This window comes from Micropterus salmoides, unplaced genomic scaffold (genome assembly GCF_014851395.1).
Source record: "Micropterus salmoides isolate LMB-PRFRI ecotype aquatic unplaced genomic scaffold, ASM1485139v1 Ms_hic_scaffold_12, whole genome shotgun sequence".
NCBI classification, from domain to species: Eukaryota; Metazoa; Chordata; class Actinopteri; order Centrarchiformes; family Centrarchidae; genus Micropterus; species Micropterus salmoides.
In genome coordinates this window covers 28,988,834-29,002,150 of record NW_024040263.1, presented here as the reverse complement: position 1 = coordinate 29,002,150, position 13,317 = coordinate 28,988,834, and the positions used below count along the sequence as shown (strand labels likewise).

At 41.6% G+C, this 13,317-nt stretch overlaps 1 protein-coding gene across 1 annotated transcript; it reads left to right on the top strand.

The window, feature by feature from the left end:
* The first annotated feature begins 8,992 nt into the window (after window positions 1-8,992).
* Window positions 8,993-11,380, top strand: LOC119899716 (perforin-1-like). Its single transcript, XM_038714394.1, has 3 exons — window positions 8,993-9,090; window positions 9,233-9,768; window positions 9,970-11,380. The coding sequence occupies exons 1-3, from the start codon at window positions 9,088-9,090 to the stop codon at window positions 11,162-11,164; spliced, it is 1,734 nt and encodes a 577-aa protein (XP_038570322.1). The 5' UTR covers window positions 8,993-9,087; the 3' UTR covers window positions 11,165-11,380.
* The last annotated feature ends 1,937 nt before the right edge of the window (window positions 11,381-13,317 follow it).

Genomic DNA, 13,317 nt, shown 5'->3' with positions numbered 1-13,317 from the left:
TTGTCAGCAGTTTTATTTAAAAGAACTCCTGTTTCTTACTTTTCACCCGCGATTCCGTTTTCACAGCAGCAGATGAGCCGCGTGTGGAGGAGGCTTGTTGTTAATTACCGATAGAGACCACCGTGGTATTAATGACATCATCACCAACAGCTGTGTTCACTGTGTCTTTACCTGCTCCCTGCTTTACAATATCCACCGTGACTCTTTCTGTGTGTTTCTCTGCAGATGTGAGCGTTGCGTCCTCTTCACTCTCCTGAATAACTTCCACACACCTAAGACATGTTTCAGCCTGTGTGTGTGGCTGTGACATGAGGTTACTGTCTGTGCACGCATGTCAAACACGGTGCCCTGGACTCATAGACAAATAATCGGTTATCATAACTTTTGTCATGATTCATTTATTAATGACCCACCATCATCTGTATTAAAGACAAAAGAATCAGTTCATCCAATGTTTATAAGCCTACTTAACATTACTGGGGCTCCACAACTACTGAAGGATTTGAACTGGTTTTCTCCCACTGGACTCCCACCGGCAAGAGAGGGGGGACTCAAAATGTTTCTAAACTTAAAAAGCACTTTAATTGCCCAGTTTGCGTTTGTATTGTTTTACTATTTACACTATTATTTTAAATGTATTTCATATTATTTGATGGTTTTTTAGGGGGGGGGCACCCCTCAGATAGGGATGTGTTTACCTTTTGCCAGTGATTTACAGTAAGCAGGGGAATTTATTTATATTTTTGCTGCTGGTCCAGAAAAGCATTGTAGTTTGAATTCCCGGGGTGGAAAGTCAAGCGGGTGACACAGGTTCAAGTTTTAACCAATGTTTTATTATCAGGCAGCAAAAATGGAAAGCGATGGCCACTGGAGATGGTTAGGCAAAAATAAGGGACTTAATAATTACAACAAAAGGGGCGTCTGTGAAATGACAAAGAATACCAGATAGTAGCCTACACAAAAATCACACCTGCCTTATGAAATGGCTCACTGTCTGGCTCACTGGAGTCCAACCGGGACCAAGACCGTATCACCTGCACCTTGAAACAGCAGGAGAACGCCGGCAGGCGGCACACAGACAAATTTACATTTTTTCATTTAGCTGATGCTTTTATCCAAAGCGACTTACAATTGCTATACATGTCTTGCTCAGGGACACAAGGGTGGATGTGTCAAAGTGGGGGATTGAAACCGGGTCTCTCACACCAAAGGCAGGTGTCTTATCCATTGTGCCATCACCTGTGGGATGGCATCCTATACCGTCTGCCTGATGGTAACAGCTCATACTCGCCAAATTGGGGATGTGATACATACGACGTAATGTTCAACGTGACACACACACACCAGCTGTCTCTTGATTTAAGTTCCAATGTTTCAACATTACTCAGACTGTAAAGACAGACAAGACAAGCGGTACGAAAATCTTAGAGCTGTGTTTTTTACTGCCGTTGTTGCTGGAGTCTGTGCTGCGTTGGCTGCAGTGGTCTGTGTGACTGTGGGACTAGAAGTCCCTGTGAGCGGGCGGCCTCGCACGCTACTCCTGTGGGTTGGTGCGAGTTTCCCACGCTTGCGGAGCTCAACACCAAAAACATGAGGTGATACGAAAAAAAGTACCAGGTAGCAGGTCCAGGTACAACCTTTCCCTAATGGAAAACAAAAGAGGCGAGTAGAGTCGAGGCGAGTTGAGCTAGTACCATGCGGTGGAAAAGGGGCTTAAATTGGAATTGAGTGGGTGAGCAATCATTTCACACATCATGTCTATGAAGATTCTCAGTCATCCAGGTCATAGTTATCCAACGAAGGTTAAAATCAAGGGCAACTGGACTTGGTTGAAGATACTGGAAGACGTTTCGTCCCTCATCCAAAGGACTTCTTCAGTTCTGACTGACTGGCAGGGAAACTCAGCTATTTAACCTCAGTGGGGTCGTTGGCCCGGGTCATCGATACCGCTGGTTCGTTAGTGTTCCTGGTTGCTGTGACGACAGTCGTTAGGACTACCGGTGGCCAAGGCTGAACGACCATCGTTGGTATCTTCGCCTGAGGCCAATAGGTTATGTTTGTTGAGTTTCCTGGGAAGTGATAAAAGGACAGCATTGTAAGTGGGGGATAAGTGGTGGATAACTGGATCCAGATGAAACCTTGGTATCTTCTTTGTTCACCTGCATCCCCACCATAGAGGTAGTAGAAACCGTTAGGAAACGGCTAACACAAGACAACACCCTGGACAACAGAACTAGCCTCAGCCCTGACCAAATCTGTAAATTACTCGACCTCTGTCTAAATACCACCTACTTCCAGTACAATGGACATTTCACATATCACTCAATGTACAATGTGCCAATGTATTTAGAGATAGTTCAGTAGAGTTTAACAGTGGAATGCATGTGTTACTTGCAACACTAACAGAGAACACAGTTCTACTTTGTGACTGTAGCTGACGCTAAATCCAGCATAAACCCGTTTCCATGACAACACCGGAAGTCGCTCGTTCGCGACCTTTACGATGATAAAGTCGTTTCGTAATGCAATTATAATATGTGTTTACTGGTTTAATGTAATTCTGAGTAAAAGTGTGAATTGTGAGTGTGAGCTGTGTTTACATTGTTAAATTTATGAAGAAGAGAAAGGTTTATCGCTAGTCACATGACTGTTACCCGGAAGTATTGAGAGTAGCGCCAGAGAGAAGAGAGAGTGGCGGGTGAGGACAGCAAACTTTTAAGCTCCCGTCTGTTATTCTACAGCTGGTCTACAAGGCGAACACGGTAATAATTATTAAGTTAATTATTAAGCACTGTTTAATGTTGTTTACAGGAAAATGTGAGACACATTGTATCGGTCTTTATAAGAAATAAGAGACAGAGTATATAAACGTTGTTTTGGGGTGCTTTGTGCTTGAAACGGTTTTGTTTATCCTCTAGTTTTCACGGTGTTCCATGATACTTCAGGGAAGAATAAATGTGAACGTGGACATCAGTAAGAGGCGTGGACTCTTTTTATGACCAGTGTAGCTAAAGTGAAAACGTGCCTAACTCCATCATCCACAGGTCTTCAGTGTGCGGCTCTGCTTCACATCCTGTGGTGAACTTCAGGTCTTCAGTGTGCGGCTCTGCTTCACATCCTGTGGTGAACTTCAGGTCTTCAGTGTGCGGCTCTGCTTCACATCCTGTGGTGAACTTCAGGTCTTCAGTGTGCGGCTCTGCTCACATCCTGTGGTGAACTTCAGGTCTTCAGTGTGCGGCTCTGCTCAACATCCTGTGGTGAACTTCAGGTCTTCAGTGTGCGGCTCTGCTTCACATCCTGTGGTGAACTTCAGGTCTTCTGTGTGCAATTCTGCTTAATTTCCTGTCGGAGACTACAGGCTTCAGTGTGCAGTTTTGCCACTTCTCCAGCAGTCTACTTCAGCCTACAGCATCCATTTCAGGTCAGACTGTGCGTACTGAAATTGAAAATAAGTCCTCTGGCAAAAGATGGACAGTTCCACAACAACGGCGTAAAGAAACTGTTTGCTATGAAATAAAAGTCTATAGTTGCTAAGGACTGTGAGAAAGACATAGAGTAAAGGTTAACTGTTAACTAATAGTAACATCCTGTTTTCCACTTTCTATACACCTTTCTATAAGGTCAATGACCGCAAGTGCTGGTACAACTTGAGTGTCAAATTCCAAATTGACAACAATATTAGTCATAAGATAAAGGTGTAACGAAATTATTTTCATTGTCTATCACAGTAATTCATGTGCTTGCAAATGACCTTGTCTCTTCCTTCAAGTGTCAGCATATGCCAGGAAGATTACAAAATGTCAGTTCGTAGTGAATCGTCGTCTCAGTATGGCGAGGTATCTAAACAGATTGGTTCCCTGTCAGATGTGCAGGATGTTTTAGACTCTAATTCAATTGCAGCAGAGAAAGAGAAAATAACAGCTCATCATGCTAAAAATGAGAAATCTAAAACAATGCTTAAGGAGCCTATTTCAGCTGCAGCACAGTTAGATGATGAACCAAGAAAATCCTCCCGTGACAGACGTCCAACACGTAAAATGATAGAGCTGAAAGAGCAAGAATCAATCCAAAGAGAACGGAAATTCAATTCAGTGTATGAGAAATGGAAAACACAAGTTAAGAATGCTCGTACAAGACTGAAGCAGGCTTGCTCCGAGAGCGACTTGTATGACATGATGGATGTAATTGAGAAGCTTGAGTCTGAATTAAAGGAGTTATACGACAACATACGGTTAAAAACTGCACCAAGCCAAGAAATTCGAAGAAAGATTGATGCAAGTGTAGCCGTGACAGCTGATTTGTTGGGACTAATGAGAGTTCGCCTCATTGAAGGAGAAGAAGAGTTTGATGGTGAGGCGGAAAAGGCAAGGTTACGCATGCTGCTTGACAGTGAATATGCTAGGTCCATATATGGGTCCACTGTTTCCAAAGCCACCGCACTCAGCCACAGCTCCAACCGTCCTTCAGAGTCACCAAGTATTTCAGCTAAGGGAGCTGAGACAGCTTCACAGCTGGCTGCAAAGAAAGCTGAAGTCGAAAGGGAAGCTGCTATCGAAGCACAACGTCTGCAACTGAAAAGGCTAGAAAATCAAAGAGACATTGAGGTGATCGAAGCAAGGCTCAGAGTATTTACTGAGGAAGAGTCAAAAGAAAAGAGTGAGAGATGCAGTTCCCCGTGCAGTGAAGGAAATGTTCCCAGTCTACTCACTCCCCTTGCAGGATGCCTGGAACGGCAAGTTACACAGAATGAAGCATCTTTAGTCCAGACATTACAGGAGTCAATGGCCCTCACTCGACTTCCATTACCAGAACCTTCTGTATTCTCCGGTGACCCGTTGAAGTTTACAGAATGGAGCACGAGCTTCAAAGCCCTTATAGAGAGACGATGTTCTAATCCTGCAGATAGGTTGTTTTACCAACAAAGGTACGTAAGTGGGGAAGCAAGGTCTGCTCTGGAAGGCAGCTTCTACAGAAAAGATGAAGAGGCATATCAGCAAGCATGGGAGAAGCTGAATGCAAGATATGGTCACTCCTTTGTGGTGCAGCGCGCCTTCCGAGAGAAGCTTAATAAGTGGCCAAAGATTGGTGCTAAAGAGTATGTTAAGCTAAGAGAGTTTAGTGATTTTCTGCAAACATGTAGTGATGCTATGCCTCACATCAAGGGTCTACAGGTTCTGAAAGACTGCGAAGAGAATCAGAAGATGCTAGCCAAACTCCCTGATTGGATAACGTCCAGGTGGAATCGTTTTGTCACAGAACAGCTGGATAAAGACAAAGACTATCCAAGCTTCAGAGAGTTTGCTTCATTCATCTCAAAGGAAGCACGCATAGCATGTAATCCAGAAAAAATCCAGAAAAATGCCAGTCAAAAATTGTATAAATTGATTTGCATTTTAGTGAGTGAAATAAGTATTTGACCCCCTCTCAATCAGAAAGATCTCTGCCTCCCAGGTATCTTTTATATAGGTAACGAGCTGAGATTAGGAGCACACTCTTAAAGGGAGTGCTCCTAATCACGTTTGTTACTTTTAAAAGACACCTGTCCACAGAAGCAAGCAATCAAACAGATTGCTTGCTCTCCACCATGGCCAAGACCAAAGAGCTGTCCAAGGATGTCAGGGACAAGAGGTGGAAACATTATTATGCTTTGGGTGTGTTTTTATGCTAAGGGGACAGGACAACTTCACTGCATCAAAGGGACGATGGACGGGGCCATGTACCATCAAATCTTGGGGGAGATCCTCCTTCGCTCAGCCAGGGCATTGAAAATGTGTCATGGATGGGTAATCCAGCAGGACAGTGACCCAAAACACATGGCCAAGCAACAAAGGAATGGCTCAAGAAGAAGCACATTAAGGTCTTGGAGTGGCCAAGCCAGTCTCCAGATCTTAATCCCATAGAAAATCTGTGGAGGGAGCTGAAGTTTCGAGTTGCCAGATGTCGTCCTCGAAACCTTAATGACTTAAGAGAAGATCTACAAAAAGGAGTGGCACAACATCCCTCCTGAGATGTTTGCAAACCTGGTGGCCAACTACAAGAAACATCTGACCACTGTGATTGCCAACAATGGTTTTTCCGTACTAAGTCATGTTTTGCAGAGGGGTCAAATACTTATTTCACTAGAATGCAAATCAATTTATACAATTTTTGACAGGCATTTATCTGGATTTTTTTTGTTGTTATTCTGTCTCTCACTGTTTAAATAAACCTACCACTAAAAGAGTGATAATTTCTTTGTCAGTGGGCAAACGTACAAAATCAGCAGGGGATTAAATTATTTTTTCCCCCACTGTAAGGAGACCTAACGATATTAAAGAGGTGGTATTATGCATTTTGGCTTTTCCCCCTCTCCTTTATTGAGTTAAATACCTTTTTTGTGCATGTAATAGGTTTGCAAAGTTAACAAGCCCAAAGTCCAGCCCAAAGGGATTTCCCATCTCTCACAGAAAACTCTGCTCTGAACTGCCTGAAAACCATGTTTATGTGACGACACAGGGATGAAAGCTAAATGCAGCTCATAATGCTGGCCAAGCGGCTAGTCTGACAGGGCCTCAAAAGCACCGGTACAAAAACATTTTTTTTTATGAAATTTGAAATGTTGATCTACAGGAGAAAACAAAGGCTATTTAAAGGCCTTACTGTATTATGTTACGCCCGGCCTTGGGGAAACCTGAGCACAACATGATGACTCCTCTCTTTTACCCACTCCCCAGAAATCATCAAAGTGCCACGAAATATTCAGTCTGTCAATACATGGATTTATTTACAGCTGGTATAGAAAACCCAGACATCAGGGAGAGCTAGGCCAAAATAACAAACAAAACCACCTTTTCCCATCCCGAATACTTCATAACCCTAACAAAGTAAATACAAAAAGAAAAAAAAACAACACATACTTAGCCTGACTCCCTGTCCAGAAAACAGGAGAAAACATATTCAAAATAAATGGCAGCGCTCCCCTACTGTTTCCCCTATTTACACCATTATTCTCCAGCACATAGGTAAACTACAACAGAGGGTACATCACGCCATGAGGTCTCCCCCAGAACCCCCCATCTGGCTGGGGTGGTAGGGGAAAAGGGAGGAGAGGGCGCGCGGCCTCCACACAGGTCTCTTTATACAGCAAATCCTCCAGCCCACTCTGCTGTCCACCACCTGGAACACAACCAAACAAAACAGCTCCTCCCTAGGGCTGGGAGGGTAACAGCAGGCAGAAATACATATCACTGAGACTCACACCCAAATCTATATGACTCCAGGTCATAACAATTATTCTATTAATGTTTCATATTTTGAATTGTCACCTGCCGCCTGACTATTGTGTTTCCCTTTATATAGATAGACCATTCCACCATAAATTGATGCAAAAATTTTCACCTGAATGCAGGAAACAACGCCTGTAATGCTTAAAATCTTCTGGGGGAGGCCCTCCTCTTCTTTTGTGACCCCCATACCCTTGAAACTAAACCATTACGGTTGCATTTCAGGAAATTTACCTTATCAATTCACTATAATGCAATAAACCAGTGTCTGGCTTGAGACGTGGTTTATAGAGGGACCAGATACCAGGTTAGGTTTGGTCTCCCAATTTAGGCTTCGATGTGGATGTTGACAAGTATGCTGAATCACACTTACTGATTATTGATCATGATTATTGACTTTTCATCCATACATGCCGGGTGAAGTGTCCCCACTGCAGAACCTGAGAGTGTACATCAGCTAGTACAAAAAGGCTGTTATCAGGGCAAGTACTGGGACACAGGTGATTAATAAGGGAGTCCTTTAAATTCTGCTCCACTTCTCAGGTTAAGGTAAGACTGACTATGCAGGGTTGGGGCAAAATCTCCTTTGGCTGGGAAGGATGATCCTCTCCAACACAGTCAGGGCATTGACATGTTGTCCTTCACAAGAGGAAAATATAAACACAGAAGAAAAAGGACATTGCTGACAACATAGTTCCATAGATTAAAGTGCAAACGAGTGCTAGTGTGATTATTGCACATTGCTGCATTGAACTGACGTTTGTATAAAGTGCATATGCTAAGGTGCTAGTATGTTTATTGCATGTTGCCCTATTGCACCAAGTTCACAAGTAAAGTGCTAAAGTGCTCACATATTTTTTGCACACAGCTCTATTTCACATTGTTCAATGGCTTAATGGAGGCTGGCTCAAATGATGATTTTTGCAATTGGATTTACATTTTGGTACACGGAGTCTATTTGTGTTCAGGGAAGAGGGGATGTTGAGAGTGATTTCATGTTCCTAGCATGTTTCACAACTGCCTGGTCATACAGGCTCTGTATAGACTCATAGTCATTAATCATATCAATAATCATTTTATATCAATGAGCAGTCTCTGTGGCTTGAACTTGGGATTTAGGCAAGGCGTGGCAATTTAATTTATATAGCATGTTCCATTCACCACCCACCTTTTAAAAGACAGTGACAAACCGCTACATTTAAATTTTTATAACAGATCTCAGGTATCATGCATCTAGGGACGAGGATTTTATCTCATGTTGCGTTACCCACCTTCAGACAGGGCACAAGAAATTTCAATTTGACAACTTCTAGGTTTAAAATTTTGATTGGGCACTTACATTACATTTATTTGGGACATTTTTTTTTTAATCTCCACAATATCTCTGTAAAAACAATGTGCTTTTGTAAAAACTGTTCATAATTGTTTGTAGCTGCACATTTGAGCTGGACCTCTTCACAATCCACAGTTCATACAGTAATCACTGCACTAATATTTTACATTTATAATTTAGTTTTATACTTTCCTTCTCTAGCTACGTATTCTTAATACATTTTTATATTCACTTGCTGTTACACGTTAAGATGTTACCACAAAACACCAGGGTCCCCATGTGGTCATTTAAGTTAGATCTTATCGTTCATCTTAATAGTGTGTGACATGCAAATGTCACATTTTTACAGCAGTTATAACACATTTGCTAAATGCAGATGGTGAAAAATAATGTGTGACAATTACATACCCAATTGAGACTCCACCTCCACATCAGTACTATAATATAGGTCAGATATTATAAGCTACTGAACAGAGCTTGCTGTCAACATTCATGGTAAGACACCCGAGTTATTTATCTGAAAATAATAGTTTGATTTGAGTAATGAAGTAGTATTTTAAATTTTACATTCAGAGTTTGAATTGTTTAATTGATTGCAACCATGACATTTTGTCTTGTTGTTTTAACCCTCACACAGATGGCAAAGCTGTGGCATCTCATGCTCCTGTTCTGGGCATGGAGTCCTCTGTGTCTGCCATCCAGTGTAAGCTTCATTGGTACACCAAAGGAGTGTAAAAAGGCTCACTTTGTCCCTGGTTACAATCTGGGTGGAGAAGGCTTTGACATTGTCACGATGGAGCGGAAAGGTGCCTATGTCATCGACACTGAAACATGGAAGCTTGCCAATGACACTTGCAGGCTATACAGAAACAACTACAGGAATGGAGAGAGCCAGAAGGTCCCAGTTGCTGTAGTGGACTGGAGAACCCTCCCCAAGTGCAGTTTGAAGGTATCCAGTACAGTCTACGACTCTGCTGAAAGTCTTGTCAATGATTCTACATCTTCGGTGTCCAATGACTGGAAAATTGGCCTCGAGATACCTGTAGATCCTAGTGTCACGGTTGGTGGTGGCTTAGGAGGATCCCACTCCAGAGAATCTACCTTTGGCATGCAAAAGTCCAAACAAGACCGCTACACCTTCTTAAGCCATTCTGTCCACTGTAGTTTCTACCGGTGAGTATGTGAATGTACTTTGTGTCATTAACTCTGAATGTATTTGTTCAGTTCACTGAGAAATATTTCGTTTTACAGTCTTCTGGAAGTTGGCCATAATTACAGCAATTCTGCTTAAACAAACAACATGAACAGTGAGATGTGAATAAAATGGGGCTGGGATAGACTCTAACTAATTTATATACTTCCTGTGCTTCACAGCTACAGACTGGCAACAAGACCTCCACTGAGTCATGAGTTTGAATCAGCCGTGAACGACCTTCCTCCGTATTCACGTGAAACAGAGACATTATATCGCAATCTGATTGACACATATGGTACACATTACATCATACAAGTGTCTCTGGGAGGGGAGATAAAGGCCTTCACTTCCATCAGGACTTGCCAGGCAACCATGAATGGACTGTCAGCAACAGAAGTCAGTGACTGTTTGTCAGTTGAGGCCTCAGCTAGCTTTGCAAGTAGTGCCAGCATTAAGGCCATGTACAAACACTGTCAGGCAAAGAAGAAGAAGTTAGACTCTAACCAAAGTTTCAGTAGCAGTTTCAATGAGCGTATCACAGAGGTCACTGGTGGAAATATTGATGGAGCTGATATCCTATTTCAAGGCCAATCAAACCCCTCTGTCTATAACAGCTGGCTTAACTCACTGAAAGACATCCCTGATGTGGTCCGATACAATTTAAAGCCCCTGCACACCATACTGCCAAGTGGTCATCCTGCCAGCGCTGGACTGAAGAAAGAGGTGGAGACGTACATCAAGAAAAATGCAGTGTTGAAGAAATGCTCAGAAAGCTGTAAGATTGGGCACAGGTCCAACAAAAGGGACGTGTGTGCTTGTGTTTGCAACAGAAATCAGAATATCGCGTCCAACTGCTGTCCTTCTGGGAAAGGTCTTGCATCATTAAAGGTCTTCAACCTCTATGCACGAGGTCTGTATGGTGATAAGTGGACTCAGACAGATGGTTCAGTTCAGGTGACATACGGTGTTCAGAATAAGCGCACTAACATCATCAGTAACAATGACAATCCTAAATGGTCAGACACATTTGAATTTGGACCCATAACCATCAACATGAGAGACAAACTTATGTTCAGTATTTATGATGAGGATACTTACTGGAACAGTGATCTGCTTGGCAAATGTTCATTTAATCTGCGTAGTGGGAAGGTGAGTGACACTTGTATGTTATACCATGGTACCTTCTACTTCTCCTACATAGTAGAGTGCGCAGAAGGTCTTAGTGGTAACCAATGCCAAGAGTACACACCCTCTCCCATGAGTCCCTCTCTGACCAAACTCTTCTACACCCGAAATGGGGTCCTTTTTGGAGAGATGAGCAAGAAGAAAGCTAAATCAGTCAGTCAGGTTGAGGTCAGATCGGGTGATGAGTGAATAAGGATTTGATTTTATGATGATCTTGCATGTAGTTAATTGCATATTTTGTCCCTTTGTTTGACTTTTGTTTGCAAAAATAAGTATATACGTTCTAAATTTCTTAAATTTAACCCAAATATGTGTTTGTGAGTACTTATGTTTGATAATCCACCTTTTCAGCTGGTTCTTTCTTGTTAGTTACAAAGTATGCCAATAAAGCATCAACAGACAAAACAGGTGTCTGTCTGATTCTATATACCCCAAAACACTGTCTCATTTAGTGGTTTACATGAAACATTAAAATGTATATTTACACATCCAACTGTCTAAACCTTTGAAGATAGTGCACATAAGTTTGTCAAATGTACGAAACAATTAAAATAATTTAGTTAAATATCAACTTTTATCCTATATACCTCCAAATCAAGAGCTATTGATGTGAATTTTACAACTTTCTAGATTTCACTGATAGCTCCTAAAGACAAAATTTTTGAAAAACTATAAAAACACAGCAGCAGTGCCACTATTTCACATCAAGTGAATGAAGGCAACACAATAAATAATACATTAAATAAATTAGCTAAGTAACATTTGTAAATTGTAAAACAGAATCCAATGAAAAAGCTTATTTTAGCAAAATAAAATTACACAACAGTAAATCACTGATACTGAAGTAATTTATTTCCCACAAAATCCCCACAGGACAGTGAAATGTAGACATTAAGAGCTTTACTAACGTTAAGCATCAGATTTTTTTTCCCCACTAGCTTGTTTGAACACACAGTTACTGTACTCTTTACCTCAGTTCTTTCTTTCTGGTACATTTACAAAAGTAGCTGACCAACAGCATTTACACGTTGTATTAAGACATTTAGATGCATATCATTCAGCTGCACTGTCTCTGGATTCACTGTCCTCTCTGTCTAATCTTTCACCCGTGAACAGGGCTGTGGCATCTTCCTCTTCCCGGTCTTAGCGTCTGTGGTCCTGATACTAGTAGGCTACTAGTACTAGTAACGAGTCGGTTACGTTTACTTACATTTCAGCAAAGACCTTTGACTCTTTTGTCTCTGAACTTTTCAGCTCTACCCTTAATGTTTTTAAACTCTGGCCGGGGCTACGGGCTGCATAGACGTTGATATGGAATAGACTAAAAGGTCTGGAGGGAAGCGGGGGGTAGCCAGTGTTGCTCAACCTTCTGCAAACTTTTTCATTATTAATCCGTGAATTGAATTGTCCCAGTATGTCCCAGAAATGAAAATTAGCGTCCATAGGTTTATGAATGCGGTTCAAATGCTGGGACCTGCACACACACTGCAGCACATGCTTTACTGTGAGCATGTGCAAAAGTGTCCTTATAATCGATTTGTTTAACAAGGGAGAAAAAAAGTATCCGCCGTAGGTTGTGATCGATAATACAATCTTCCTAATCGACTGAGCTAAATGTGCACATGAGCATTCAAGGATTTGAAATAATGTAACAATGACAATCCTAACTGGTCAGACACATTTGAATTTGGACCCATAACCATCAACATGAGAGACAAACTTGTGTTCAGTATTTATGATGAGGATACTTACTGGAACAGTGATCTGCTTGGCAAATGTTCATTTAATCTGCGTAATGGGAAGGTGAGTGACACTTGTATGTTATAACATGGTACCTTCTTCTCCTCCTACATAGTAGAGTGCGCAGAAGGTCTTAGTGGTAACCAATGCCAAGAGTACACACCCTCTCCCATGAGTCCCTCTCTGACCAAACTCTTCTACACCCGAAATGGGGTCCTTTTTTGGAGAGATGAGGAAGAAGAAAGCTAAATCAGTCAGTCAGGTTGAGGTCAGATCGGGTGATGAGTGAATAAGGATTTGATTTTATGATGATCTTGCATGTAGTTAATTGCATATTTTGTCCCTTTGTTTGACTTTTGTTTGCAAAAATAAGTATATACGTTCTAAATTTCTTAAATTTAACCCAAATATGTGTTTGTGAGTACTTATGTTTGATAATCCACTTTTTTCAGCTGCTTCTTTCTTGTTAGTTACAAAGTATGCCAATAAAGCATCAACAGACAAAACAGGTGTCTGTCTGATTCTATATACCCCAAAACACTGTCTCATTTAGTGGTTTACATGAAACATTAAAATGTATATTTACACATCCAACTGTCTAA